The sequence below is a fragment of the Podarcis vaucheri genome, assembly GCF_965113315.1.
Source record: "Podarcis vaucheri genome assembly, chromosome: 15".
Lineage (NCBI taxonomy): Eukaryota > Metazoa > Chordata > Lepidosauria > Squamata > Lacertidae > Podarcis > Podarcis vaucheri.
Genome location: NC_138753.1, coordinates 34,506,629 through 34,532,555, shown reverse-complemented (window position 1 = coordinate 34,532,555; position 25,927 = coordinate 34,506,629). Strand labels below are relative to the sequence as shown.

At 43.1% G+C, this 25,927-nt stretch overlaps 1 protein-coding gene across 4 annotated transcripts; it reads left to right on the top strand.

The window, feature by feature from the left end:
* The first annotated feature begins 1,936 nt into the window (after nucleotides 1-1,936).
* TMEM218 (transmembrane protein 218) lies at nucleotides 1,937-20,048 on the top strand. Of its 4 annotated transcripts, none has more exons than XM_082200734.1 (6): nucleotides 1,937-2,027; nucleotides 2,746-3,034; nucleotides 3,953-4,025; nucleotides 5,978-6,088; nucleotides 8,371-8,473; nucleotides 19,780-20,048. In XM_082200734.1, the coding sequence occupies exons 4-6, from the start codon at nucleotides 5,979-5,981 to the stop codon at nucleotides 19,930-19,932; spliced, it is 366 nt and encodes a 121-aa protein (XP_082056860.1). In that variant the 5' UTR covers nucleotides 1,937-2,027; nucleotides 2,746-3,034; nucleotides 3,953-4,025; nucleotide 5,978; the 3' UTR covers nucleotides 19,933-20,048. The 4 variants fall into 4 exon arrangements, with proteins under 4 accessions (XP_082056860.1, XP_082056861.1, XP_082056858.1 ...); XM_082200735.1 differs by having other exon boundaries at nucleotides 1,947-2,199; nucleotides 2,746-3,074; XM_082200732.1 differs by having other exon boundaries at nucleotides 1,948-2,199.
* The last annotated feature ends 5,879 nt before the right edge of the window (nucleotides 20,049-25,927 follow it).

Genomic DNA, 25,927 nt, shown 5'->3' with positions numbered 1-25,927 from the left:
ACATTTTTTTAAAAAGATGACACACTAAATTTTGTGTCTAATCTTCTGCCATCAGGGTTGATATATTTGTATATATCATAAACATTTTGAAAACCCTTTAATACAGGGGTCAGCAACCTTTTTCAGCCGTGGGCCGGTCCATTGTCCCTCAGACTATGTGGTGGGCCGGACTATATTTTGAAGAAAAAAATGAACGAATTCCTATGCCCCACAAATAATCCAGAGATGCATTTTAAATAAAAGGACACATTCTACTCCTGTAAAAACATGCTGATTCCCAGACTGTCCGCGGGCCGGATTGAGAAGGCGATTGGGCCACATCTGGCCCCCAGGCCTTAGGTTGCCTATCCCTGATTTAATATGACCAAATTTGTATCAGCTAACAAAAAAAAAGCTATGACTTTTACCAAATCGTATCCTCTTTATTTGCTTAAACTTGCAGCACGAAGCTGAGAGCTCATGTCACATTTGGGTCTCCTGTGCCTAAAAATAAGCTGAGAAACTTATTAAATGCCAACAAATCAGCAATTGTCTAAAATTCTGCACACCCACCCACCCACGCTGGGCCCAATGGCCCTCTTGCACACACACACACACACCCTCCAGCCCTGCATCACAAATGTGTCTAATGCCCTTTTAAAGCTGTCTGCTGGAGGATATGTCAACATGAGGCAAAAGCAAGACTGAGCTCACACAGACAGTATCTTCGTTTCTTACTGACGCTGCTGGACTTTTAAAGAAAACAGAAATCCAGATACTGCAGCAAATCTGGGAAAAGAGAAAAAAAAGGGGGGAGGAAAAGGACAGATGGTAAATTAGTCGCAAGTTGATATTACAAGTGTTTCTATTTTGGATCTCCTCTTAATGTTCAAAATACCGCAAGCATGACAAGCATAGGAATGTTTTCCTCTATAAAAAAAAGTTTTTAGCAGAGAAAATGCAGAGATACATGTGCATATACCACTATTTCATCTCTGCACCACCCACCACCTTTGCCCCAAAAATGAATTAATATTGTTGAGCTTTTTTTTTAGGAAATCAAAGTTGGGGGCAGAATTGAGTACTTTCAATGCTTTTCACTTTTCATATTTGTGGATCTGCGCTATGCCCTCAGTACTGTATTGGGCTTTGGTACAATAGGAACATTAAAATAAAAAAAAAATAAGAATGATAACCCCCTATTTCAGTGTCACACATATACAAATATGCAAAAAAAGAAAAGACACAAGAAAGAGAAAATACATATAACCAAGAAAATAACTAGAAAATATTTTGTCTCTTTTCATATTTAGTTATTTATATTTATACCTCTATAAAATACTATTCAAAATAAAGAGGAGAAATGAAAGATAATGAAAGATATAAGAAAAAACAATAAAGAGAAAATAAAGAAGTAGGAGAAAAAGATCAAAAGTGAAAATTTTAAAAGTAGACAAGCTCTCACACATTTTATTGTCAGTGATCTTGGGCACCAGGGGAAAGGCGGAGTTAAACCCTCATTGTGTTTATACAGTAAAAATGGGTCACAAATTCGGAATAACTTTGCCACTTTCTTGCGGAAGGGCTTCTCGTTATCCTTATTTTTAGCTCATCCCCAGCGCTAGCTAATTTGACAGTTTTGGGGAAAAAACCGGCATCTATTTAAATGCAATTAGCATGCCCTTGGACAGCGGAGCGGCAGCTTGATTCTGCGCGACTCACGTCGGGAGCGACGGCTCTTGTTCCGACGGGGGAGGCCGGCGGGCAGAAGGCGAGAAGCCGATTGGTTCAGAGCGCGCTCCCCTTCGTCCCCTGAGCCAATCCGCCGGCGCGTTCCCGAAAAGCCGCGGCGCCCTCTGGCAGAAGGCTTCGGGTTGCCCATGGTAACCTCCAATCCGGTCTGGAAAGCGGGATGAAACGAAAGTGGTCATTGGCTCCGCCGGGCGGGGTTGACTGCAATCTTCTCTGGGATTGGTTAAGGCGGTTGAGGCGAGGATTGAAACCTTCCGCGGAGGGGCCTTCGCCGCCTGTGCGTGACTTGCCCGCAGGTAGGGCGAGGGGCAGGCGCCGCTTTGGGCTCCGCTCTGTGAGGGCGATACCCCCGGGTCTGTTACAGCGGCAAAGCTTTGGTTTCCAAAGGGCTTCCGTCTCGCACTTCCTCTCACACAACAGCCCTGCGAGGTTGGGCTCACCTTGTTGTGCCAGGCAGGGATTCAACAGGTGAAGCTTTATGGCCTCTCCCTGTCTGTCTAACACGCCCCCCCCCAACTTTCCTCTCTCACACAACTGTTAAAAGCATAGAAGCGCTTAATAGGTATTTATTTTACTCTCTCCTCCCTCCCCATCACTTCTTGGCCTGGCTTACTTTGCAGGGTTGTTGTGAGGCCTGTTAAAGCTGGGGGGGGGTATGTTAATATGATTATTTTATTAACTGTTATTTTATTATTTATTATCCGTATTTATTGTTTTATTAATTCCATTATTGTTTATTTTATTAACTGCTAAAATGATTATTGTTATTTTGTTATTAGTTATTTCATCATTTATTTTATTAACTGCTAAAATGATTGTTTTATTAATTATTTTATCATTATTTTATCATTTAACTGCTAAAATGATTATTTTATTAATTGTTATTATTTATTTTATTAACTGCTAACTGATTATTTTATTATTGTTTATTTTATCCTTTATTACCTGCTAAAATGGTTATTTTATTAATAACTGTTCCGTCATATCGTTATGCTTTTTTAATTATTATTACAGTGGAACCTTGGTTTTCGAACGTCTCCATTGACAAACGTTTCGGAACTCGGAACGCTGAAAACCCGGAAGTAACTGCTTCCGTTTTCGAACGCACCTCAGAAGTTGAACTCCCGAGGCGGCTTCCGTATTGAGTTTTTCGTATTGATTTTTCCGTTTTGAGGCTTCCATACTGCGTTTTCAGTTTTCGAACGTTTCGGAAATTGGACAGTCTTCTGGAACGGATTACGTTCATAAGCCAAAGCATGTTCTTAATGTTGTACACCGACCTGGGATCTTCTGATAAAAGGCGGTAAATGAATGGAATAAATAAAAATATAACTCAAATGAGGGTATGTGAACTATTGTGTTCTGCCCTGAGCTTGGAGATCCTTGGGGGGGGGGTTACTTTATTTATCTTTTACCCTGCACTTCCACTTCCCTGGAAGCCCCCAGAATAGCTTATAGCTCAAGACAGTCCCTGGCCTCAGGCTCAGATGTTGTGCTGGGCCCAAGGGTTAACCGTGCGGCGAGGTCCGAGTCCAGTCCAAGGTCGAGGGTGCGGTATGGAGGCTGTCCGTCAAAGCTGTACTGGGTCCAAGGCAGGGAGTCGGGTGAGGTCAGGAGCTCCGGCAAAAGAGCAGGACAGGGTGCAGGCAGGAACAGGCTACCAACAATGTTGCTCCCGCAACCTGGGACTGGGGCTGGCTTTTATCTGCTCCGAACCATAGGGCGGCCCCGGTCCACAGGTGACTCGCCTCTCCTGGCCTGGAGGTGAGCACTCCTTCCTCCTGTGGGAACTTAGTTCCCTCCGCCTCTCTGCCCTGAGCCTCTGTAGCTCAGGAGAGGCTGGAGGGTTACCAGACCAGAGGCAACCTCAGCTTCCTCTGGCGGGGCTGAGAGTGGAGCACCTGCAGGCAATGGGTCCTCCCATCATCTCAGGAGCCAGAGCAGACTCAGCTGATGCCTGCACCTGAGGGTCCAGCACAGGTGAGGAGCCTTCAGGCTCAAGCCCCAGCCCTGCATCAGCTGGTTCTGGAGGTGGGGACTTCTGTGCTGGGATTCCTCAGGTTCAGCCTCCGAGTCCAAATCCCAGGCCATCACAGATGTGTTATAAAAGGAAAAGGGAAAGTTCATGCTCTTGGTTACAAGTTCTTCTAGTGATCAGGTGGGGTGGAAACATAACACAGCAAAAGGGAGAAAGCTTAATCTGTTGCATTTCTGCTCCTAGTTTGTGATGCTGCTTTGAAAGGCGCAAGAGGCCCCACCAGAAGGAGGAAAAAGCAGTGTTTACTTACTGTGAAGTAAGTCTGTAATATTTCTATTTTGCAAGTTGGGAACTTTGAATCTAAGATCAGACCTTCATCTCATCCAGGATCCTGTTTCATACGGTGGCCAACCACAAGTTGGGCATAAAGACAATGCGATGTTTTCATCCATGAGTTCTCTTAAGGGAGTTTCACATTTTATGGGGCAGCAATCATGTTTGACTTTGGCCAGTGACCTACATTTTTGGTTCAATATCCATTATTTTTGATCATTCTTTAAACCCATGTCTAGGGTTGCCATATGTTCCTCCTTTAAAAAATTGTCCCTTCTGCTAGACATTTTTACAAGCTTCCAGATGGGCAGTAAAGACTTATTTCTTTCAGTTTGCTTTTTTTCCTAAACAAGCCCTGGGTTCCTGTTGATCTTTTTACCAGTACCTACAGACGCTTCAGGTTACAGACTCCGCTAACCCAGAAATAGTACCTCGGGTTAAGAACTTTGCTTCAGGATGAGAACAGAAATCTCGTGGCGGTAGCGCAGCGGCAGTGGGAGGCCCCATTAGCTAAAGTGGTGCTTCAGGTTAAGAACAGTTTCAGGTTAAGAACGGAGCTCCAGAACGAATTAAGTACTTAACCCGAGGTACCACTGTAATTGAATGGCCGTACTGGTATCTGAATGGCATGTTCATGGCTTTCCTTAATTGGTTTTAAAATACATTATGCTGGGTGATACTCTTTTTATGGTTACTTATGGTTCATGTTGTTTTTAAAATAGAATTTTACATATAATATATTAAAAAATCATACAATTCAAAGAAATTCAAAATGTACACTACTTGGACACACTGCATCTTGTTGCATGTAGTTGTAATGATACACCATCCTTATATATTTTTTTCAGGGGACACTGATGGTTCTTAAGATAATTTTTGTAATTTTTAAATTTTGATTCATAACACGTATTTAAAATCTATTTTGGGAACTGCCTTGCAATGTTATTTCCCCCTAAAAGATGGATTCTAAATATTGTAAATTAGCAACCTTGTACTCGGTGTTGTTCAAGAATTCTAAGAAACCAAAGAATCAGTGCAGTTTTGAAAGGTTCTCTCTGCCAGCTTGATTCAAAAAGCCACCAAACGGTATGAAAATTTATATGAAAATTTACCCCCTGATCTCAAGAGCCATCAAGCAATATTGGGTTGCAATATCTTAAAGAGGCCAGGGTGGATAAAAAATAATGATTTTAAAAAATATTAATAATGGTTTTTTGATTTCAATTGGATTTTTTTTATTTAAATCAGATTTTTAAAATAAAATGCTTTTGGAGGAAAAATCTTTCTAAAGATAGTTTTCTATTTAAGTTACATTATAGTCCAAAGGCTATTCATCAGGAAATAACATTTGTTTTAATTTTTTCATGTGTGCTAAAACTATCTGTTGTTGTTTTTTTAAAATCATTTAACCACATCAGTTAGCAAACATGGATACATATGCTATAATGTTATTGTTTTAGTTAAGTAAATTAGGGAAATGATTATTTTTCTCCTTCCAATAAAGTACAGCAGAAAAGTTGTTCAAATATAAACAATAATTTCATAATTAACTATGTATTTCTAATAGTATAACCAAATCAGTAATTTTTGATATAACTGTAAAAACTACTCTGAAAATTTATTATTCCAAAAATGAAACCTTCATATGGCTGTAAATATTAAGATTATACCAGCAAGAATGAGTCTTTCTGTTAAAAAAAGATTTAAATCAAGTCTTACTGACTAGTGATTTTAATCAAGTCTGACTAGTGATTTAAATCGATTTGATTTAAATGAAATCCACCCTGTAAGAGGTGTTGAAATGCACAGCGTCCACAGATACCAAACCCCCAGGAAGGAATGGGAAAGGTGGTGCTATGCTAACAAAAAGTTCTATGCTAACAAAAAGGTGGTGCTATGCTAACAGAAAGTTAAGCAATGCTTCTTTCTTTGCAGGATGCCTGGCACAATTCTTGGAGTTGGGCCAGGAGTATTTATCTTAGCGCTGCTCTGGGTACTGACCTTGCTGCTCTGCGTGTTGTTATCCAGAGCTTCTGGACTCGCTAGGTAAGGTGCCATCTCCTGCTGGGAAAGTAATTGGAGAGGAAACTGCTAACCACATGGATTTCAGGCAAATATTTCAGCCATTCCTCCTCAGAAGAAGGTTGGGTTCCATCATTTAATTAATTACATGTTGCTTCCCCACCTTTCACTCCAGGGAGCTCAAGGTGTGGTGATTTTTAGTGCCTTGTCACAAGAGACCCTTGATTGATTTTTGGAGGGGACAGAAAAGATATCAGAGGTGCTAACCAGCCTATTACTAATCTATTCTGAATTATTATTTTTCTGCATGTGTTTTTTTAGAGTGAAGCAACTATGTTTAGAGGGGAGGAGAATACTGCGGATTAATGGGGTTTTTAAAATAAAAGAACCCGGGGCAGCAATGTTTAGACGATGTTTTTTAAAATAAAAATTGATCAACTGAAAAGGTGCACCAATTCGTCACAGCTAATCTTTTAAAAATGCAGGTGCTAATGGAAACTGCAGATAGCAAGTACCAGCTTAGAAAAAACTTTCCTTATCTTTCTCACAGAGGAGTGAATGCCTTTTCTAGGGTGATGCCCGTTATGATGTCATGTAAAACAGGAGCACCCTTTTTTCCTTCAGAACTTATTGTTTTTCTGAAGTTGCAGGTTTTATTTAATCAATTAATCCGCTGAAACTTGTATAATTAACCAGCCAAGATTTATTTAATTGGAGAGCAGCCTTTAAAAAACAAAACCCCAAGTATTCAAAATGTGGATTGTGAAATTATTTGAAAAGTATAATAGACTCATTAAATCCCCTGCCACCACCAAAACAAAATGAAAGACTTCTCCATGTTCTATCCAATTATTCTCAGGGAAGACTTGGGATATTTAATATCTTCCTTTTTACTGCATAATGTTTCATTTGTAAAATCAAATATTCATAGCATTTTTAATGAGGAAGGGTTACCTGATCATTTTGCTTGTGTACTTGGCTTTCTTTTCTTACTTATGATTTGATAAATTAGTGAGTCTTTGCTTGCCTAATTCATCTCCAGCTATTGGCTAGGTACCCAAATTTTGGTATGGCTAGGGTGTCTATTTCTTCAGCAGCTGGGAAGACCCAATATCAGGGAGGGAACCATCTTGTATCCTATGCCCCCCCCCCAGGAGCCATATGATTGTCACCTTATGTCTCTGCCCACCCCCCTTTTTAAAAAAATGTAAACAACATTTTATGATTTTATCTTTGCAGTGGACATTATTGTCAATTTTTTTGCTGTTGTTCTTATTTGGCACAGTCTATAAGTAATAAACAATGTCAAAGGAAAATTGGCAGCCACATATCCTCTACCTAATCTAATAAGTGCATCTTTTAGCTTCTCAAGACATGGTGTATATTGGCAGTTATTGCACAGCCTTTTTCTATTAAAAAAAAAAAAAGGAAAGGAAGCTGGCATCAAAAGGATGTGGGTTGCAGAATACACTTTTTCCAGAACTGGCCATATCCTTCCGAGGATCCTTCCTGTAGTGTAGTGAGGTAGAATCCAGTCCTGGTAAATTCATAGTGTACTTTTCACTGGCGTCATTGCATTGATTCTTGAAAATTGCACCCTAAAGTTACAGTCATTAAACACTTTGTATCCAATGTAGCACTAAGTTGCTCATTCCATTAGCAAAGATTTACACTTGTGCAGAATCGGACTTCCTGCCTGCCCCAACCCAAAATCTGTTATTGGGGTTCCCTCAATCCTCTAGACAGATTTGGAGAGGGAAGGGGGTGGAGATCTGTTGTGCAAACATAAATCCTTGCACTAATGAAATGGGTGCATTGAATGCCACTCTTTGCTACAGATTCGTCCATTTGGGGCTGCTCTGGGAGGTTCTATTGTCCACTGTGATGCAAGGAAGAGCTGAGGTGCATGCAAACAGCAGAAGATGCTAGCATACTGGAAGCCAAATCCTGTGCAGGTCTTCACACCTGGATGCCTGGCATAGTCTGTTAAATTTCCTGAGTCAGTGGGAGAGAAGGCAGCCATAGCTCCCTTCTACCTGTTCTCACCACTTTCACCATCTAGATTCCTGGGTTCTTGCTTGCTGGTAGCAGACAAGGGAATGAGCGGATTCTATGACCAGAAAGGTAAAGGGTGGGAACTACCCTGGTTGCTTTCTGCTCTGCCCTATTGGGGCATTTAAAGGAGTGTGTGCCTGGGTGTGTGCCCATGGAGCAACTCTATGCAGGTTTATTTAAATCTTCTACTAAGAAAGTGTGGCTAGGATTAGCAGTGATTCCTGTGGTTTCTCCTCTCTCTCTCTCCCCAGGTTCTCTGTCATTGCAGTTTTCTTAGCTGCTGTGATCATCACGTTGGTTCTGTTGCTTTTCCCTCGTGCCAGCGAGTTGCCTGCACCGGCTACAGAAATTAAGGTAAAGTTATTGAGAAGCTCGCCCTCCACAAATCTGTAGCATTTCATACTAACGGTTTCAAATACGTGCTGTTTATAAGCCAACACAGATTTCAAGGGGGCCAAGTATAGTCCCAGTGAATTTGCATCAGTACAAGCGGATGGCTAATTGAACATTTCCCAAGGGATAGCAAATGCCACCAGGTTGAGTGAGTCATCGTTGGGAAAGGGAGAAGAGAAGTCAGCATGCTGCCACGAAAGGGCTGCTAGATGACTAAGGCCACGATTGGTATTTGGGAGCCAGGTGTTCAGGCTGAGAGTAGGCACCTATGTAGTTATTTGACTTATTAATCTCATGCTACCTTGAAGGTCTCCAGTCAGCTTACATTTAAATGTTGTTGTTTAGTCGTTTAGTCATGTCTGACTCTTCGTGACCCCATGGACCAGAGCATGCCAGGCCACTGCCTTCCACAGTTTGGTTAAACTCATTCTGGTAGCTTCGAGAACAGTATCCAACCATATCGTCCCTTCTCCTTGTGCCCTCCATCTTTCCCAACATCAGGGTCTTTTCCAGGGAGTGTTCTCTTCTCATGAGGTGGCCAAAGTATTGGAGCCTCAGTTTCCAGTGAGCACTCAGGGCTGATTTCCTTCAGAATGGAGAGGTTTGATCTTCTTGCAGTCCATGGGACTCTCAAGAGTCTCCTCCTGCACCATAATTCAAAATTATCAATTCTTCGATGATCAGCCTTCTTTGTGGTCCAGCTCTCACTTCCATACATCACTACTGGGAAAACCATAGCTTTAACTATACAGACCTTTGTTGGCAAGGTGATGTCTCTGCTTTTTAAGATGCTGTCTAGGTTTGTCATTGCTTTTCTCCCAAGAAGCAAGCGTCTTTTAATTTTGTGGCTCCTGTCACCATCTGCAGTGATCATGGAGCCCAAGAAAGTAAAATCTCTCACTGCCTCCATTTCTTCACCTTCTATTTGCCAGGAGGTGATGGGACCAGTGGCCATGATCTTCGTTTTTTTGGTGTTGAGCTTCAGACCATATTTTGCACTCTCCTCTTTCACCCTCATTAAAAGCTTCTTTAATTCCTCCTCACTTTCTGCCATCAAGATTGTGTCATCTGCATATCTGAGGTTGTTGATATTTCTTCGGCAATCTTAATTCCGGCTAGAGATTCATCCAGCCCAGCCTTTTGCATGATGAATTCTGCATATAAGTTAAATAAGCAGGGAGACAATATACAGCCTTGTTGTACTCCTTTCCCAATTTTGAACCAATCAGTTGTTCCATATCCAGTTCTAACTGTAGCTTCTTGTCCCACATAGAGATTTCTCAGGAGCCAGATGAGGTGATGCATAGCAAGGGGGGGGGGGAATAATATAAAACATTAAATGAGGAATAATATAAAACATTAAATGTTTTCATTCAATAACCAAAAACAGCCCCACCACTCCATGAGCTATAGGAAGGCGGGGAATGGGAAGCCTTTCACTAGTACTGAAAGGATGTAAGGGAAGGTGCTAGATGGAACTCAGTGGGGAGAGCATTCCACAGATGAGGAGCCACGACTGAAAAGACTCCCTTCTCATCACGCTCTGAATCATCCCTCAGAAAAGGGACCGGAGGGCCTCAGATGATGTGTCAGTGGACTGAAGGCAAGCTTAGAGGTCAGGTGGAGCCAGTAAGTTTGGAAGTGAAGAGAACCAGCTGGCATGCCTTAGTAGCTAATTGTCCAGACTGAGCAAAGTCAGCAGGATTCATTCATTCACTCATTCAGAAATTTATAGCCCTGCTTTTTGAGGAACTTTCTTCCCAGAGCAGCTTACAGTCTCTAGTAAAAACCAACTCCACCCGATAAACAATAAACCCACCATAAAAAAGTGAAATACTGAAATGGAAGACAATACAGATGGGGCCTGTGAATACAGTTTTCTTGTCAACCATTAAAAACAAAAGAAAGTCTTGAGGGTGGGGTGGTGGTGGTTGGTGTTTAATTACATCTCTCAAACAGCCTGATTTAGCAGCAGGTTCTCTGTCCCTTTGACCCTTCCCATTCCCAAAGCCAACAAACAAACAAACAAAACCGCTTTCATTTGAAAAGTGGCTGTGTGTGTGTGTGTGTGTGTGTATGTGTGTGTAACTTGAGGATACTCTCTAGCTGAAATGGGGCCTTCCTCTACAAAACAAGGAAGGTTGCGATTTGAGTGCCCTGCTTTCAAATAGAGGCCTTTTCTGAAGGCCTTTGTATCGCCTCGGCGTTACCTGACTCCCCAGGCCAGGAGAATACTGTATTGGAAACAAAATGACATATAACCATACCGATACATTAATACAAATCATCATGAATGCACAATGAAGACTTCTGGAGAGCCCCTTGATCTCTTCATTTGATTGATGGCGTTAGGTAGGTAGGAAGGGGAAAGAACAAAACCATTTCAGATGTTGGTTCATGCAGCCCCCAGCCCCCCCCCATCATGCAGGCAGGCTTATTTGCAGACGCTGCGGACTGCACATCTTTGTCCATACATGGTAATTTGTGTGTGCCCCTGCAGACATTTTTATTTGGTGCTTCCTGGCACAAGGACGGTACGTCAGGTGCATATGGATCACGTGGTCAGGGCCTTGGATGCCTCCTTAGAGATGGGTGCAAGAGTGCCCTTGCTTCAGCAGTTCACTATGTTAAGGCCCTACATGCCAGAGAAATGTGAACTGGGCCTCTTCAGGGTTTGCATCTCCCAAACAAGAAAGATGGCTTCCCATTGCAATCTCCCATTAGCTGGAGATTGAGGGAGGTTGCAGTGCCAATATAAGAGCCACAATTACCATTAGGTGTAATGGAGATAAATGAAGGACAATCAAAATGCATTCAACTAATGTTTCATAGGAAATATTGCAGTGTGGGTGCGCTTCATAATGTACCTCTAAAAGACAATGGTGTTATGTGTGATATAGTGATACACAGAAGGAAAAATCAAATCTGTATAAAAAGCATTGCGGTTTGTTGCCGGAGATTAATCAAGGGCTTAATTTACAATACTCATCAGAACATTTCGCCTCCACATTGCCACTGTTATCATTTACTTACATTTTCTTTTGTCCGTCTACACTCTGCTTCCTTTTACCCAGCTGAAAGAGTAAGATCTCTAGATAGTGGGAGGGGTTATAGTTCAGGTGCAGGGCATATCCTTTGCATGCAGAAGGTTCCTGGTTCAATTGCTGGTATCTCCAGTGTAGGGAAGGAATGGTAGCTTAGTAGTAAAGCACATGCAGAAATGGGTTTTGGACCCTTATTCAAGCCAAGAACTGCATTACCCCAATGGGAAGCTGTCAATGACTTTCCAGAACTTGGCAGGGCAAGAGCCAAGAGTTTGTACATTCCCACACCTTTAGTGCACGCAGAACCACAAAAAGCAAGGCCTAGGTGCTGGAATGAGGGAGAAAGAGCAGGAGAGCATTTCTTTGCTACGCGCTGAGAAAGGGATTCCATTTCTCAGTGTGTAGCATAGAAGCAAAACAGTCTGCTTGCAAGGAAAGAGAGCGATTCCTTTCTCTTCATGCAGCATAGGAATGCTGCCATCTGCCCATGGAGAAAAGGAGTTCCTTCCTTGCTGTGAAGCACAAAAAGAAGAGAGCAGTTGGTGGGGAAGGTTTCATGGACCAGACCTAGGTTCAATCCATGGCATCTCTAGGTAAAAACAGTTTGGATGATGAGCAGGTAATGAAACGGACTCTGCCCAAGATCCTGAAGAGTACCAGTCAGAGGAGGGCAAATAGTCTGATCTGGTGTAAGGCAGCACCTTAAGTTTCTGCAATCCGCTTGATGTCGAAGGACTCTTAATTCCAAAGTAGGGAGTGAGTTTTTTGTCTAGACAGTCCACGATTGAATCTTTGTTGGGGGCAAGTGGGATCTGACTGAAGCTAATTTTGTCTTCAGACATTGGAGTGGAGAACTTTATTTTTTTAAAAGAGTTTGAGCTAGGAAGATGACCCTGGAATGGAATGTTTGCATTATTTACCCAAGTCACCCTATTAGGTACATTATAGCAGCCTGAGGGGAAATGCTTTTACACTGAGGTCTGTTTGCAAAGTGAATCTGTTTCCACTCTGGGCCATTTGCAAGAGAAATAGGTTGCTTCACTAGAAGGTGCATAGAAGATGCCTGGCTTTGCATTCATCATCACATGGGCATACTTGCCTGTAACTAGGTTTATTGCATATTAGCAGGAAACTCTGGTTGCGACTGCTTGTTAAAATATTGTGGAAACTATCTGGTACCTCTTTCTGCTCCTTTTTCATTTTTCTGATATCCATCAGTAGTTGGAAGAAGATGGATCAGGATCAACTGGTAGATCTCTTGAGTAACTTGCAGCAGATCAGCAAGGACTTCCAATTCCTAGTGGAAGTCAACAATAGAGAAAACAAAAAAAGCTGTTTTTAGTTCCTAAATTAGGAAATCAAGTATGTGCACACATGGGAGAGAAATGGAAGGGATCTGTCTGAGAGTTCCTGGGCTGAATATTCAGCCCGTCACTTTGCATGTAGCAGGAAACAAGCCCAGAAGCCACAGTTAAACTATACCTTGGCTTACAAATCCCAGTTTGTACAGAAGCCAGCTTTAAACCATGGCTGTGTAGCTTGGCTTCTTGGAAAGCCATTGACCATATTTTCGTGGTTTGCATGTAACAGGAAACTATGGTTAACCGTGGCTTCCTGGTGTGTTTCCCTGCTTGTCGGAAGGGACTGCATGTGACTGCAAGGAGCTCATGCATATCCCAGCTTATTAAACAAGGGTTTGATCATTTATACACGGTCCAGCTTTCCCTCTATGTGTTCCACTTGTTTTCCTGACAGCTCCTCGCATAACTGTTTTAACTCCTGCTCTACCACATCTCATTGCAGAGAAAAGTTCTAAGATTAGAGCAAAGGTCCATCTAATCCAATGTCCTGTTCCCCACAGTGGCTCTGGAAAGCCCAGAAGCAGAGCATAAAGACAATAGCCCTCCCTACTCTTTCCCCCCACCCCAAATGGTAATCAGTGGCACATGGCCTCTGAACACAGGTGTTTCATTTAGTCATCATGGCTAAATCAATGGATGTGTCCTATGTAGATTTGTTTCATCCTCTCTTAAAAGCCATTTAAGCCAGTTGTCCTCACCATAAGATAAAAAGAGCCCTGCTGGGTCAGGCCAAAGACTCACCTAGCCCAGCACTCAGCCAGGTGCCTTTGGGTAGCCCACAAGGAAGACACGGACACAACAGAACCCTCCCAGCTTGTGGTTCCCAGCAGCTGGTATTCAAAGGCATCCTGTATCAACATAGCTAGGGGCATGTATGTGTGGATTAGTGCTACTACTTCTCTACCTACCAAATCTTATGCAAGCTTCCATTAATGGTTGCCTTTGCTCTTAACTGAAATTGGCTTAATACCTATGTTCTGACTAAGAAACCTGCATAGGTTGAAAGCTTTCCACTGTGACCCCATGGTCACCAATGCCACATTCCTTGTTATTCCTACCTCTTCTGCCTGATTATCATGCTCTGATATTACTGCGTCCTACCTGTTTCCCTCCAACAGTCTCCAGCATCCAGTGGAGCTTACTTGGGGTGATCCCCTGCCCAAGAAGTTACTTTCCCCTTCTATTTTTGTTCCACCTGTAACAACAAGACGGTTTTGATTTCTGTTGTTGCTTAATTTTAATGTATTGATGGTTAGTTCTGGCTCTTTGTCTGCTAGGTCTTTGATGTTAATTTCAGCCTGGCAATATGTTTTAATGATGGATTGTTGTTAAATTTGTGCCTGTGTTTGCATTTTTAGAAAGCCCTTCAAGCACCTCTATTGAAAGGGAAAAGCAGGGTATAAATCTTTGTTACTTGTAAGTCACTTTGCAAGGATTTGTAGCCTGGAAGGTGGAACGATAAATGCTGCGGTGAGATGCATAAATCTGTGCTGCTACATGCTACAAGCAGAAGGCCAAACTATTTGATCCAAAGAGTTACTAGATTCTTCTCCATGTCCTCTTTTTCAGAAGCCTTGAACCCTCAACCCATTTCTCTACATTGCCCTAAATTTAAAGAGAGAAAGAGAAAAGTTATTCACGGTGGAGTTTTTTGTTGCTTCAGAGTTAAATCTTTTGATTTAACAGACTGACAGTCTGTTAAGAAGACCGCTGTATAAATGGCTGGCAATGAAGATGCGGATTTTAATTGTGATGATCACATCATCTTTGATCCTGGAAGCTCTTTTTTAATTATCTTGGTGCTGACACTTGGCTGCTATTAGAGTGCTTATCCCACCTCCGGGTGCCCTTTCTCCAGAGGCAACTGTAATCCTACCCGCTTTCCCCCAAAACCCCCACTTTCACTAGCACAGCTGCTGCCTCCAGCAGATTTCACCGATAATCAAATGTTCCTTCTCAAGGCTTTCCCCTGCTGCAAGATTAACAACCTCCCCCCCCCCCCCGGTCTGAATTTCCATTACCAGCAGTTTGGCTCCCTCATGGATCAGCTTCGGAGGAAATTCTCCCTCTTCCCAAAGGTTTCCTGGTCCTAATTATTTAAACTCCACATTCATTACATAGTCCTTCTCCTGTCTTCATCTCCTAGAGACACTGGGAATGTTTTGAGCTCTCTGGCGCAAAGGCTCCTTCCTGACTGCATTCCTCTACAAGGCCCCGCTGCCGCCACACTCCAACAGCAGGGGAAATCACCTACACTTACTTAGGACAGCTGTATCTTTCTTTCTTCTTCTGAAGAACTTTATTGTCTGCAATTTCAGTTTATAGCACATGCGCCCTTGTTACAAAGAATTAAAGCATCATTTCTCGGACCCCAAAGCATCTGTTGGGGGTGGAATTGCATTTTCCCTTGCCAACTGGGTCACTGCAATTTGGAGTGCTGCCCAGAATGTGATTACATGGGAAAATAGGGATTTGCCCTGTACTGAGTCAGACCACTGGTCCTTCAAGCGAGTTACTGTCAACATGGACTGGCAGTGGCTCCCCAGGGTTCCAGATGGTCCTACCTGGAGATGCCTGAGATTCAACTTGGGCCTTTCTGCATGCAGAGCATGTAATGTAATGTGCCACTCTGCCACAGCAAGAGTGTCATGGACACCTGTTAAGTGTCTGTGCTTCTAGGACAAGGACAGAATACAACTTCTCCCATCTCCTTAGCTGCAAGGAGATTTATGCTAGGTACTAAATGTGACAAATCCAGACTTTGCCTTGATTGCGCTCCCCCACCCCCTGATGTGCTCTTGGATGCATGCCGCGTGATATTTGCAAAAGAAAGGAAGGCAGAGTGAGTGTTGCACAGCTTCCTCATATACACACAGCAAAGTTTTCCCTCCTCCCCACTCCATTCCAGAGAGCAACTAGAGATAGTAGAATTGCTATTTTCTCACTCAAGGGTAGGCAGAAGGTAGACCAGTGCCCACTTTTTGGACCACTGAACAGTGCCTGGTAGGTCCACTTGGTTGCTTGGAATTCCTGCAAAGAATGCTGACCTCGGTGTCTCATGGTCTGAACCAGCAAGCCACTACCTATGCTGGTTTGCAGTCCTGTACATGCACTTTTGCTTAACACTGATGATGATGATGATGATGATAGTGGTGATTTTATACCTCGCACATCTGGCTGGGTTCCCCCAGCCATTCTGGGCGGCTCACAGCATATCTAAAAACATAATAAAAACACCAAACGTTAAAAACCTCCCAATCCCAGCCTTCAGATGTCTTCTAAAAGTTGTGTAGTTCTTTATCTCCTTGACATCTCAAGGGCGGGCGTCACTGCTGAGAAGACCCTCTGCCTGGTTCCCTGTAACTTTGCTTCTTGCAGTAATAATTAATAATGGCAGAACTCAGGGCACCCTTGATCCAGATCTGCCTTGTGTCCTGTAGGAGCAGACTGCTGGTGGCATAGGAGCTCAGTAAGGCACCAAGAAGTGCCTGTTGGAGACTGGTTCAATATGAGACATCCTAGCTTCTTAAGAGCTGGGAAAGGTGCTATGGGTTTGAGACCTCTAGGAGCCAACTGGGGCTGCAGCAGCAGAGTTCAGCAGGTAACAAGTCTATGTTGGAAATGAACAGGAGTCTGCTGTACATATGGAGCTGGCAACAAGTGATATCACAAGTATGTTCTGGCCTTGGTGATGGAGGTGGTGCAAAAAGGCAAGGAGAAGCAATGAAGAAAGAGCAGTGGATCCAGCAAAGAAGGCTGCATGGCCTAAGAAGCAGAGCAGCCAATGCCCTGTTCGGGCATTCAGCTAATGCCCTGTTTCATGGAAATATTTCTACCTAGCAGGTGTCAGCAAGGGCCAGTCGGCTGCTCTGAGTGTAGAGTCTTGCAAAGTAGTACCGTATTGGCCTGAATATAAGCCACACCCGAATATAAGCTGCTTCCTTAAAATTCCGCAGGCACTCAGACCCGTTCTGTTTTACCGTATGTCAGTTTCAGCAGCGATATCGTAAAAGCCCATTTTTGTAAGGTTGCGAATTTAAGTCACACTTCAACTTTTCATGGTCAGAGTTTGGGGAAAAAGTGAGGCTTGTATTTAGGCCAGTACGGTATTCCTTCTACGGTTTTGGAACCCATTACTAGGTTAAGACTGGTGTCAAAGCAAATCTGTCCCTGTATATCTGAAATTTCAGTCCTGGCCATATTTCAGCTACCACTCTCTACCCTCCATATTGTTCTTTTCCTCTATAGAATCACAGCAGGATCAGGAGAAACTGTGGAAGCTGAACTTAGCAGTGCAGTCTCTTTGAGAGACACTCCTGCACCGCAAAAGAGTCCATTCCGAGGATCTCTAGGACTCACCTCGGCAGCAGCCCAGCACAATATGGTATCAATAATACATGCCCTGAGCTTTCGGCACCCAAAGCCTGCTAATTGGCTAATTAAAAAGTGCAGTGTGTTGAGCGAGCAAACATGTCACCCACAGGAGACTTGTTCTGTAGCGGAGCTGAGGTCAAACTTGTGTTAATGCTGTTTCATGAAACTCACCTTTGCTGTAAGCAGAGTGTAGAGCAGTCCCAGGAGCTGGGAAGAGGGTGTGGGAACCCGTCTCTTACCGATGGAGTGGGGTGCCTCACTACCAAACTCTTCTTTCTATTATATTTTTTTCCCAGACTGTTCAGGGGTTCTTATATGGCAGCTTTAACCTCACTCCTCCTCTCTTGTCCTAGCATGCATCTCTGCTTATATTTGTAGGGCAAACTGTCCGCTTTAACTTAACCGGACTTGAGTTTTCACTGCAAGGGCAGGGGGGCAACTGTGGGGCAGGCAGAGCACAAGCCAGCCGGACCCATGGCTTCTTGCAAATAATTCAAGCCTTAATGAGCATGGAAGGAAAACTCAGAGACTTTTAATTTGTGCATTTATTCATTCCAGAAGCTTTTTTTTACTGTAAACAAGAATTGAAGTCACTCTTGCGTGAGAATATATTTGATACGAAATACAATTTGTTGAATTTGGTGGGATAAGTCCTCTGACCGGAGGCCAAAGCTACAGTATATGCTGCTGATTCTTTTTGTTGCTGTGGTTTCTCTTTAACTCTTTCTTGATTTTTTATCCTGACATTGAATTTCACCTATCGTCTCCTTCTTGAAGTTGGCAAGGCATTGCAATGTTTGGCTTCTGGTTGTTGCAGTTTTAGCATATGGCTCTCAGGATAGCTCATAATGAAATACAATCAACAATGAAATCAATGCAAGACAGGAAAATTCAAATTGACTATAAAACAGCCAACAACAGAGCAGTACTTAAAATATACATACAATGGTGGCCAAAATTGTGGAAACCTTTTGGAAAAAGTGTTTTTTGTTTGTTTGTTTTTTGAGGTTTGATGGCTTATAACACCACTTTGTTTTGGAGTAATACCATAAAATTATATATCACTGGGAAGATAATTTAATGAAGAATGTAATGCAACAAAGTTTGTTCAATTATCTGTATTCTGTCAAAAGTTATAGCCAAATTACCAGAAAAAGGAAGCACAACTTGCTTAGGTTGATATGAGTAGCTTTCCTTCATTTGAATGTAGCCAATGAGCATGAGTGTTAAAGAGCCAGTCTTCAAACCTCAGAAATACTCTTTCCCCAAAACGTTTCCACAATTTTGTCCATTAGTGTAGGACTTTAAAAGATGGGTCTTTGTATGGCCCTGAAAAGATACCAGATTAGGAGCCAAGCAAGCCTTCTTAGGGAGAGACTTCCAGGAGCAGAAACACTCCATCACCAATGAAGAAACCCTTTCCTCAGTTTCCTGCCTCGCCTCTCACAATAAGGCCTCCTAGTGGAGAGCCTCTGTCAGTGAGCTTGGCGCACAAAAAGGTTGATGTTCAAGTCTTTCCGCAGTGTTTGCTCACCCAGGCAGAGGGAACAAGGGAGGAGATGCAGCAGCCATTCTATTTGGCAGTGGCTGTGTGGCAGGCAGGGAAAGAAGTGTGCAGGACACTTCATTGGCGCTCCTGAGAGACCCTCAATGCTTGGCTCCTCTCGTTGAACTGTTTTCCATTCCAGCTGCTCAGTGCAAGAGCTTTGTAACAAATAATTATTTCCCGAGTTTGCTTTCCCTGCTCCAAATACACTTTCCTTTTGTGTCGTGTTTTTTTAGATGGTAACCCTGAGCGCAGGAGATTTGTCTTGCTTTTATTAATCTGTGAGCACACCTTTTATTTATTTAAGAGGGCCTTCTCAGTAGTGGCGCCCGCCCTGTGGAACACCCTACCATCAGATGTCAAGGAAATAAACAACTATCTGAGTTTTAGAAGACATCTGAAGGCAGCCCTGTTTAGGGAAGTTTTTAATGCTTGACGTTTTATCATGTTTTTAATATTCTGTTGGGAGCTGTCCAGAGTGGCTGCGGAAAACCAGCCAGATGGGTGGGGTGTAAATAAATGATGATGATGATGATGATGATGATGAAATGGAACCATCTAATTGCACATCTATGCAGCATTTTTCAAATTGGGCCTTGTGTGCCTTTAATGCAACCCTTCACTGCCTTCATACAGCAACAACTTCAGCCTGTCTGGCCTTGATCTGATCTCCAGCCAGCCATATTATCTTAGAATTACAGAGTTGGAAATAAACAACTGTCTGACATTTAGAAGACATCTGAAGACAGCCCTGTTTAGGGAAGTTTTTAATGTTTGATTCTATTTTTAATATTCTGTTGGGAGCCGCTCAGAGTGGGAAACCCAGCCAGATGGGTGGGGTATAAATAAATTATTATTATTATTATTCAAAGGAGAAGAAAAACAAGTAAGTCTTCTGTCATTGATATGCTCAGCTGTCACTTGTGCAATTTGTCTTCTCAGATTGTCGACACCTTCTTTATCGGCCGCTTCGTCCTGCTGTCCCTTCTCTGTGTGGTTTCCGTTGGGTGCCTCTTCATGGTTTTGGTTCACTATGTACTGCAACCAGTGTATGCCAAGCCCTTGAGAACCCCTTCTGTTTGCAAAGGAGTATAGGTTGGCTGTATTGATTCTGGACCATGTCAACTACAGTATTAGTAGCTGCTCTTTAGCTAGGACAAATTATTAAATAAAGAGACATTTTTTACATTAATTTCCGATTTGACTTTTAACCAGTTTCTGTTTCCCTCTATGCTGTAGTCAAAGAAACTATGCCTGTGTATTTCTTTGTGGTAACTTCTGTATTTAGTGGTTTTAATTTAATGGATCCCCAAGGGCTTATTTATTGTCTCCCCCCTCCTTCCTGACACAGGTGAGAGATGCTAATGAGTCCCTCTGAGAAGTGGCTGGGCTGAGTTGTTCCAGGAGGACAAAAAGGAAACAGATCATTTTTCTTAGTCACCAAATTATTGTTGTCCACCCCTTAAAAAAAAAAGTACAGAGAAGCCCATATATGATTTAATGCCTCTCTTGGGGCTGAACCTCATGGTGCATTTAAAAAAAACAAAAACCTAAGCTGGGAGTCATTTCACATCTGCCTGCACACACAGAAAGGGGAAAACGTAATGTCTGAATGGATGAGTTGGAGATCTTGTTTATGCTCACACAAAGTCCAGAGTTTCAAATTGATTTCATGGGTCACATAATTATATTACTCTTTATTACTTGCATCTTTTAAAAATCCCACACATGATGGGGATTACAATTAGAATCCATGCCCAGGACTGCTTAGGGTGCCAAATCATATTTTGTGTATAAATTCTCTCTGTTCTTAAGTGGTGGTTCTCAGAACTAGATATCCTTGGATGCCACGCGGTTTGCAAAGATCTCCTTTGCCAAATAGATGGTTGGTTCTGACCAGTGCTCCCCCCCCCCCAAAAAAAAATATGTGTAGGGGTACTCACATTTTGACTCATTTTATAGTTTAAATTGGGAAAAATACAGTAAATGGACAAAAGTACAAAGATTCACATAAATGTTTAGGGGTATGCGTCCCCCCAGAAAAAAGCTCTGGTTCTGATATTAACATGTACCCTCATGACAACTTCGCTCTGTGGTACTGGCTGTGTTAGATGTACCACATAATATTTGGTTTGCATTTGTATGAAATTGATCTTTTAGTGTGCCAGCCCCTGTGGAACTCCCTGCCTATTGACATCAGGCAAGTACTGTCACTGTACTCTTTTCGGTGCCCGCTTAATGCATTTTTGTTCAGGCAAGCCTGCCCAGATATGTAGAATACTGACATGTGTTTTAATCTGTTTTTAGTCTATCATTTTTTTAAAAAAAGTTTTAAATAGTTGTTTTTTTAAAAAAAAGGTTTGTGTCAATAGTTTTATTAGTTTATTCTTTGTATAAACTGGTTTGAAGATTTTTACAATCAAGCTTTGTTAATGAAATTAATCAGATGGCAGATGGTCCTGTGTTCAAACTCTGGCATCTCCAGCACAGATAGAAATTCAGACAAGCAGTTGATGGGAAAGAAACAAAATGGACACCAGGCTTCCAGGACCATAATTCTGCACCTAGTATCATATTTTATATTTGCCTTGTGCAATTGCAGAAGTGTGTTGTGGAATGCACATAACCCAGATTAGGAACTGGCGAACCATAGTAGGTTCCTTATCCTTTACACACACACACACACACACACACACACACACACACACAAACACACGAGGCTAGTAGTTCTATAGTTCTATAACTTCTGGATATTAAACAGACTCATTGCTTCAACTTATCGTCTTAGTTCTTGCTCCACCACCTTCCTCAGGCCATTCTAATTTTCCTTGGACTAAGATCTCCCATTTTTTCTGGCACTAGCTGCAGAATAATTTTCATTTGGCCTAAAAAATTAAACTTGAAATGGGAGAACAGCCCCCTTTTTCTCCTAACGAAAGAGCTATGTGAGATGGCAAAGGGCTCCTTCTAACAAGAGTGTAGATACATTTTCTAACTTCATTAAAGGTGCTTGCCCCGGGAGTGGATTTTTATTTTTTTAATGCACCTTAGAATAATTCTAAAATAGCTGAACCTCATTTTTAACAAGAGAAATAAGTAGAAAAGTAATTGGCCAGCTAAGGAATACTTTAAAACCCAGCAAATAGCAGGGAGAGCTTCCTGAAATAGATTGCCAGTGTTTCCATATCACATATTAATTGGCAACAGCCCATTTGGAAACCCGTAAAAAGCTGGGGAGGTGGCAAGAAATTGCAAAATACAAAGTTGCCAGTTCTCTTGATTTCATCTTTTGCAGGAAGCAGGGGAATCTTATAGGCAGAAATCACAATCCTCACGATGATAAAGTAATAAGGGTAAGATTTCATTTCTGCAGAGGCTGAAAAGTATGAGCTTGGCTCCTAAATGGGGGGGGGAGTAGCAAATAACCCATATTAATAAAAGTACATTAGTATTAATTCAGTACCAAGGCAAGTGCAATTTAAGTTAATTTAAATCCATGGTTTGTATCCAACTAAGCTCTCAATGAACCCAAAGCAAGCAATGCCCATTGATTTCAGTGGACCCACTCTGAATATGACTAACCCTGGATACCACCCAATATATTTAACCGTGCCTATTTCGGCAGGCGATCAAGTAACATACAGAATTTGGGTGTCATTGACAACTACTAGCTTAGATGGTTTCAAAACAGGCTAGGTAAATCAATAGGCAATAGGTTGGCCCATATTGTGTGGTTATTTCAGGGGAAGCTAATATGGTACCCTCTGAATGTTGGACTCCAGTGCCCATCAGCACCCCACCAATGTGGCCAGGGCTCAGGAATGATGGGAGTTACAGTCCAACAACTTCCAGAGGGCACAACATTTGTAATCCATGGAGCATTGGACTAGGCTAGGTAAGATCCAGGCTCACATCTGCACTCAGGAAACTCACCAGGTGACTTGGGCAGCCACTATCTCAGAGGTCCCCAAAATAAGGCCCGAGGGACTCGTATATCCAGCCTGTGGCGACGCCTGCTGCCGCTGCCCACACTTACCGGCACTGCGCTGCGCAGCTGCCCACTTCCAGGTTGGAGGAGCACCGGAAATAGCTTGCGCACATGTGCAAGCGCTTTTTTCAGTGTACATCCAGGTTGGAGGAGGCCCGTGCACATGCGCACAAGCTATTTCCGGTGCTCCTCCAACCTGGAAGTGTGCCAGAAATAGCGTGTGCACACGCGTATGGGCACACGCTCCCTCGCACTCCGGCCCGCTGCGCAATCAGCGCTGGAGACACTGGCCCGAGGTGTGGTAAGTTTGCTGACCCCTGCAGTATCTCCTAACCTAACCTGCTTTTGAATATTGATTCAGCCCCCCTCCCACGTGTTGCAACTGCACAAGCAAGCCACCATTTTAAATTTCCCACAATGCCCCAGAGAAGCACATGGAGGGCATTGTGGGAAACAAAAGAGTGCCAGGCCAACCTAACTGCTGCCAGACAAGACTAGTTCCCGAGAGGAAACTGTATCCCTTCTGTTCTGCCCACAGGATGTCAAAGGGGAAAAAGGTCAAGGGTCTACCTGCTTTTTTAAGTCGCCCAGTTCTTCCTAAGTTTAATAAAAGTTGCAGCCTATTTGCATGGCAGCCAAGCCCAAGAGTCAGCTCCCCTTGCTTCCTTCCCGTTGGAGAGAATCGCATACAGTTCTCGTCCAGGCCCTGGGAGACTTAATTAAATGTGTTAATTCTGCAGCCTCCTGCTGTAATTTGTCAAGTAGGTCTGTTTTAAGTCTCACAACCCTAAGGTCAGAGATGGAGTGTCCAGGGAGATGGAAATGCTCCATTGCTTCAGTTCTCCATGTTTCTGTCTGAAATGTCTGATCTGTTTGTCTTTATTTTTTTACAGAGGGACCAGCCTCCTTGACCAATGTAAAGTACACAGTGTTCAGAGTTATACATAGGCATTAGTGCTTCATACCACACAGCTTGGGATGCGGGTGACACTGTGGGTTAAACCACAGAGCCTAGGACTTGCCAATCAGAAGGTCGGCGGTTCGAATCCCAGCGACGGGGTGAGCTTCCATTGCTCGGTCCCTGCTCCTGCCAACCTAGCAGTTCAAAAACACGTCAAAGTGCAAGTAGATAAATAGGTACCACTCCGGCGGGAAGGTATGTGGTGTTTCCGTGCGCTGCTCTGGTTCGCCAGAAGCGTCTTAAGTCATGCTGGCCACATGCTGTACGCCAGCTCCCTCGGCCAATAAAGCGAGATGAGTGCCGCAACCCCAGAGTCGGCCACGACTGGACCTAATGGTCAGGGGTCCCTTTACCTTTACCTTATCACACAGCTCAGGGATGAGGAACCTGGGGGTCTTCAGAAGTTGCTGCACTCCAGCTCCTATCATCCCTGACCACTGGCCAGGCCACCTGGGGCTGATGGGAGTTGGAGTCCAACGACACTCAGGCCATATCTGCACCTTACATTTAAAGCCGTATTATACCACTTTAACAGCCGTGGTTTTCCCCGAAGAATCTTGGGAACTTTGATTTGTTAAGGGTGCTGAGAGTTGTTAATAAATCCCTATTCTCATTGAGCTACAATTCTCTCTTTTTTTGTATATAATTTTTATTAAATTTTCTATTTTAGTATTTTAAATACTCATTTTTACATCCTTAAAATATCAGTTACTTCCCTTCTTCTCTTTCCATGGTTCATTTTACATATCATAAATCCCTGCAAATTTTACAAAAACTATATCATTCAGTATTCCATTATTACATCCATCATAACTTATTTACACTGTTGAAGTTATCTTGATGCTGCCAGCTTTTTCAGCTGTACAGAGTTATTTCCCATATATTCAATTAACGTTTTCCAATCTTCTCTAAATGTATGTTCTTCTTGTTCTTATTCTATATGTTAAGTCTGCAAGCTGCGCATATTCTGTCAACTTAAGTTGCCACTCTTCTTTAGCTGGGACCTCACTCGTTTTCCATTTTGGGGTGAAGAAAACACGCCGCAGTACATAAATAACCTTTTTTGACACCTGGGAATTTCTGTGTGAATTATCCCCAACAGAAAGGACTCTGGTTTTTTAGGGAAAGTACTTTTAAACGTGTTTTTTTTCAATTCATTGTGGACCATTTCCCAATACTCTTACCCTTTTACAAGTCCGCCGCATATGAAAGAACGTTCCCTCAACCTCTTTGCATCTCCATAGTTCCCTGGGAAGAAGGATTATCTGCTAAATGGCTCTGAGGATTGTAGCTCTGGGTTGTTTGAAGGTGCTTGGATGAGAGGAATGAACTGAGGGTTGGGTGCTTACCTGGGAATCGCAGGTGGGGAGGCAAACAGGTTCTGCTGGTGGGCATCTTTTTGGCTACTGTAAGAGCAGAGTGCCAGACTCAAGGGGCTTTTGGCATGATCCAACAAGGCCCTAATCCAGGGGTCTGCAACCTTTAAGACCAAAAGAGCCACTTGCACCCGTTTCCGAAGGAAAAAAAACTGGGAGCCGCAAAACTCGTCATTATAAAAATAACTTTTTTGTCACTTTTTTATTATTTCTTTCTTTGACCCCTCAGAATAACTTCTCCTCATAGAAATAAACGTTAAATTTACAAGTTACCTTTGTGTGTGTGTGTGTGTGTGTGTTCTTCACCCCCCTTCAAAACAGTGACCAGCGTACATGCCCCCTTTCAATGCAGTGACCAGCGTACATGCCCCTTACAATGTAGCGGGCGGGCGGGAAGGTGACGTCGGGACGGTGCATGACTGACGCACACACCGCCCCCATGCGGCGTCACAGCCAGTACAGCGCCCGCCACAGTGGGGAGTGTCGGGGCGCACAGTGCGCCTCCTCCCCTCGCTAGTATCCGCCTCGGAGCCGCGGCAAAGGTGTAAAAGAGCCACATGCGGCTCTGGAGCTGCAGGTTGCTGACCCCTGTCCTAATCCAATGGCATTCCTCAGTGGGCTGGTTTCAGCTCAGAGGCTGCCATTTCCCAACCTCTTATACAGTGGTACCTCGGGTTAAGAACTTAATTCGTTCTGGAGGTCCATTCTTAACCTGAAACTGTTCTTAACCTGAAGCACCACTTTAGCTAATGGGGCCTCCCGCTG

Bases quoted from the DNA above. Each gene is read 5' to 3' on its own strand.
- TMEM218 (XM_082200734.1), top strand. From the start codon at position 5,979: ATGCCTGGCACAATTCTTGGAGTTGGGCCAGGAGTATTTATCTTAGCG. The intron at 6,089-8,370 runs GTAAGGTGCCAT...CTCTCTCCCCAG, and splicing joins AGAGCTTCTGGACTCGCTAG to GTTCTCTGTCATTGCAGTTT. The intron at 8,474-19,779 runs GTAAAGTTATTG...TTGTCTTCTCAG, and splicing joins CACCGGCTACAGAAATTAAG to ATTGTCGACACCTTCTTTAT.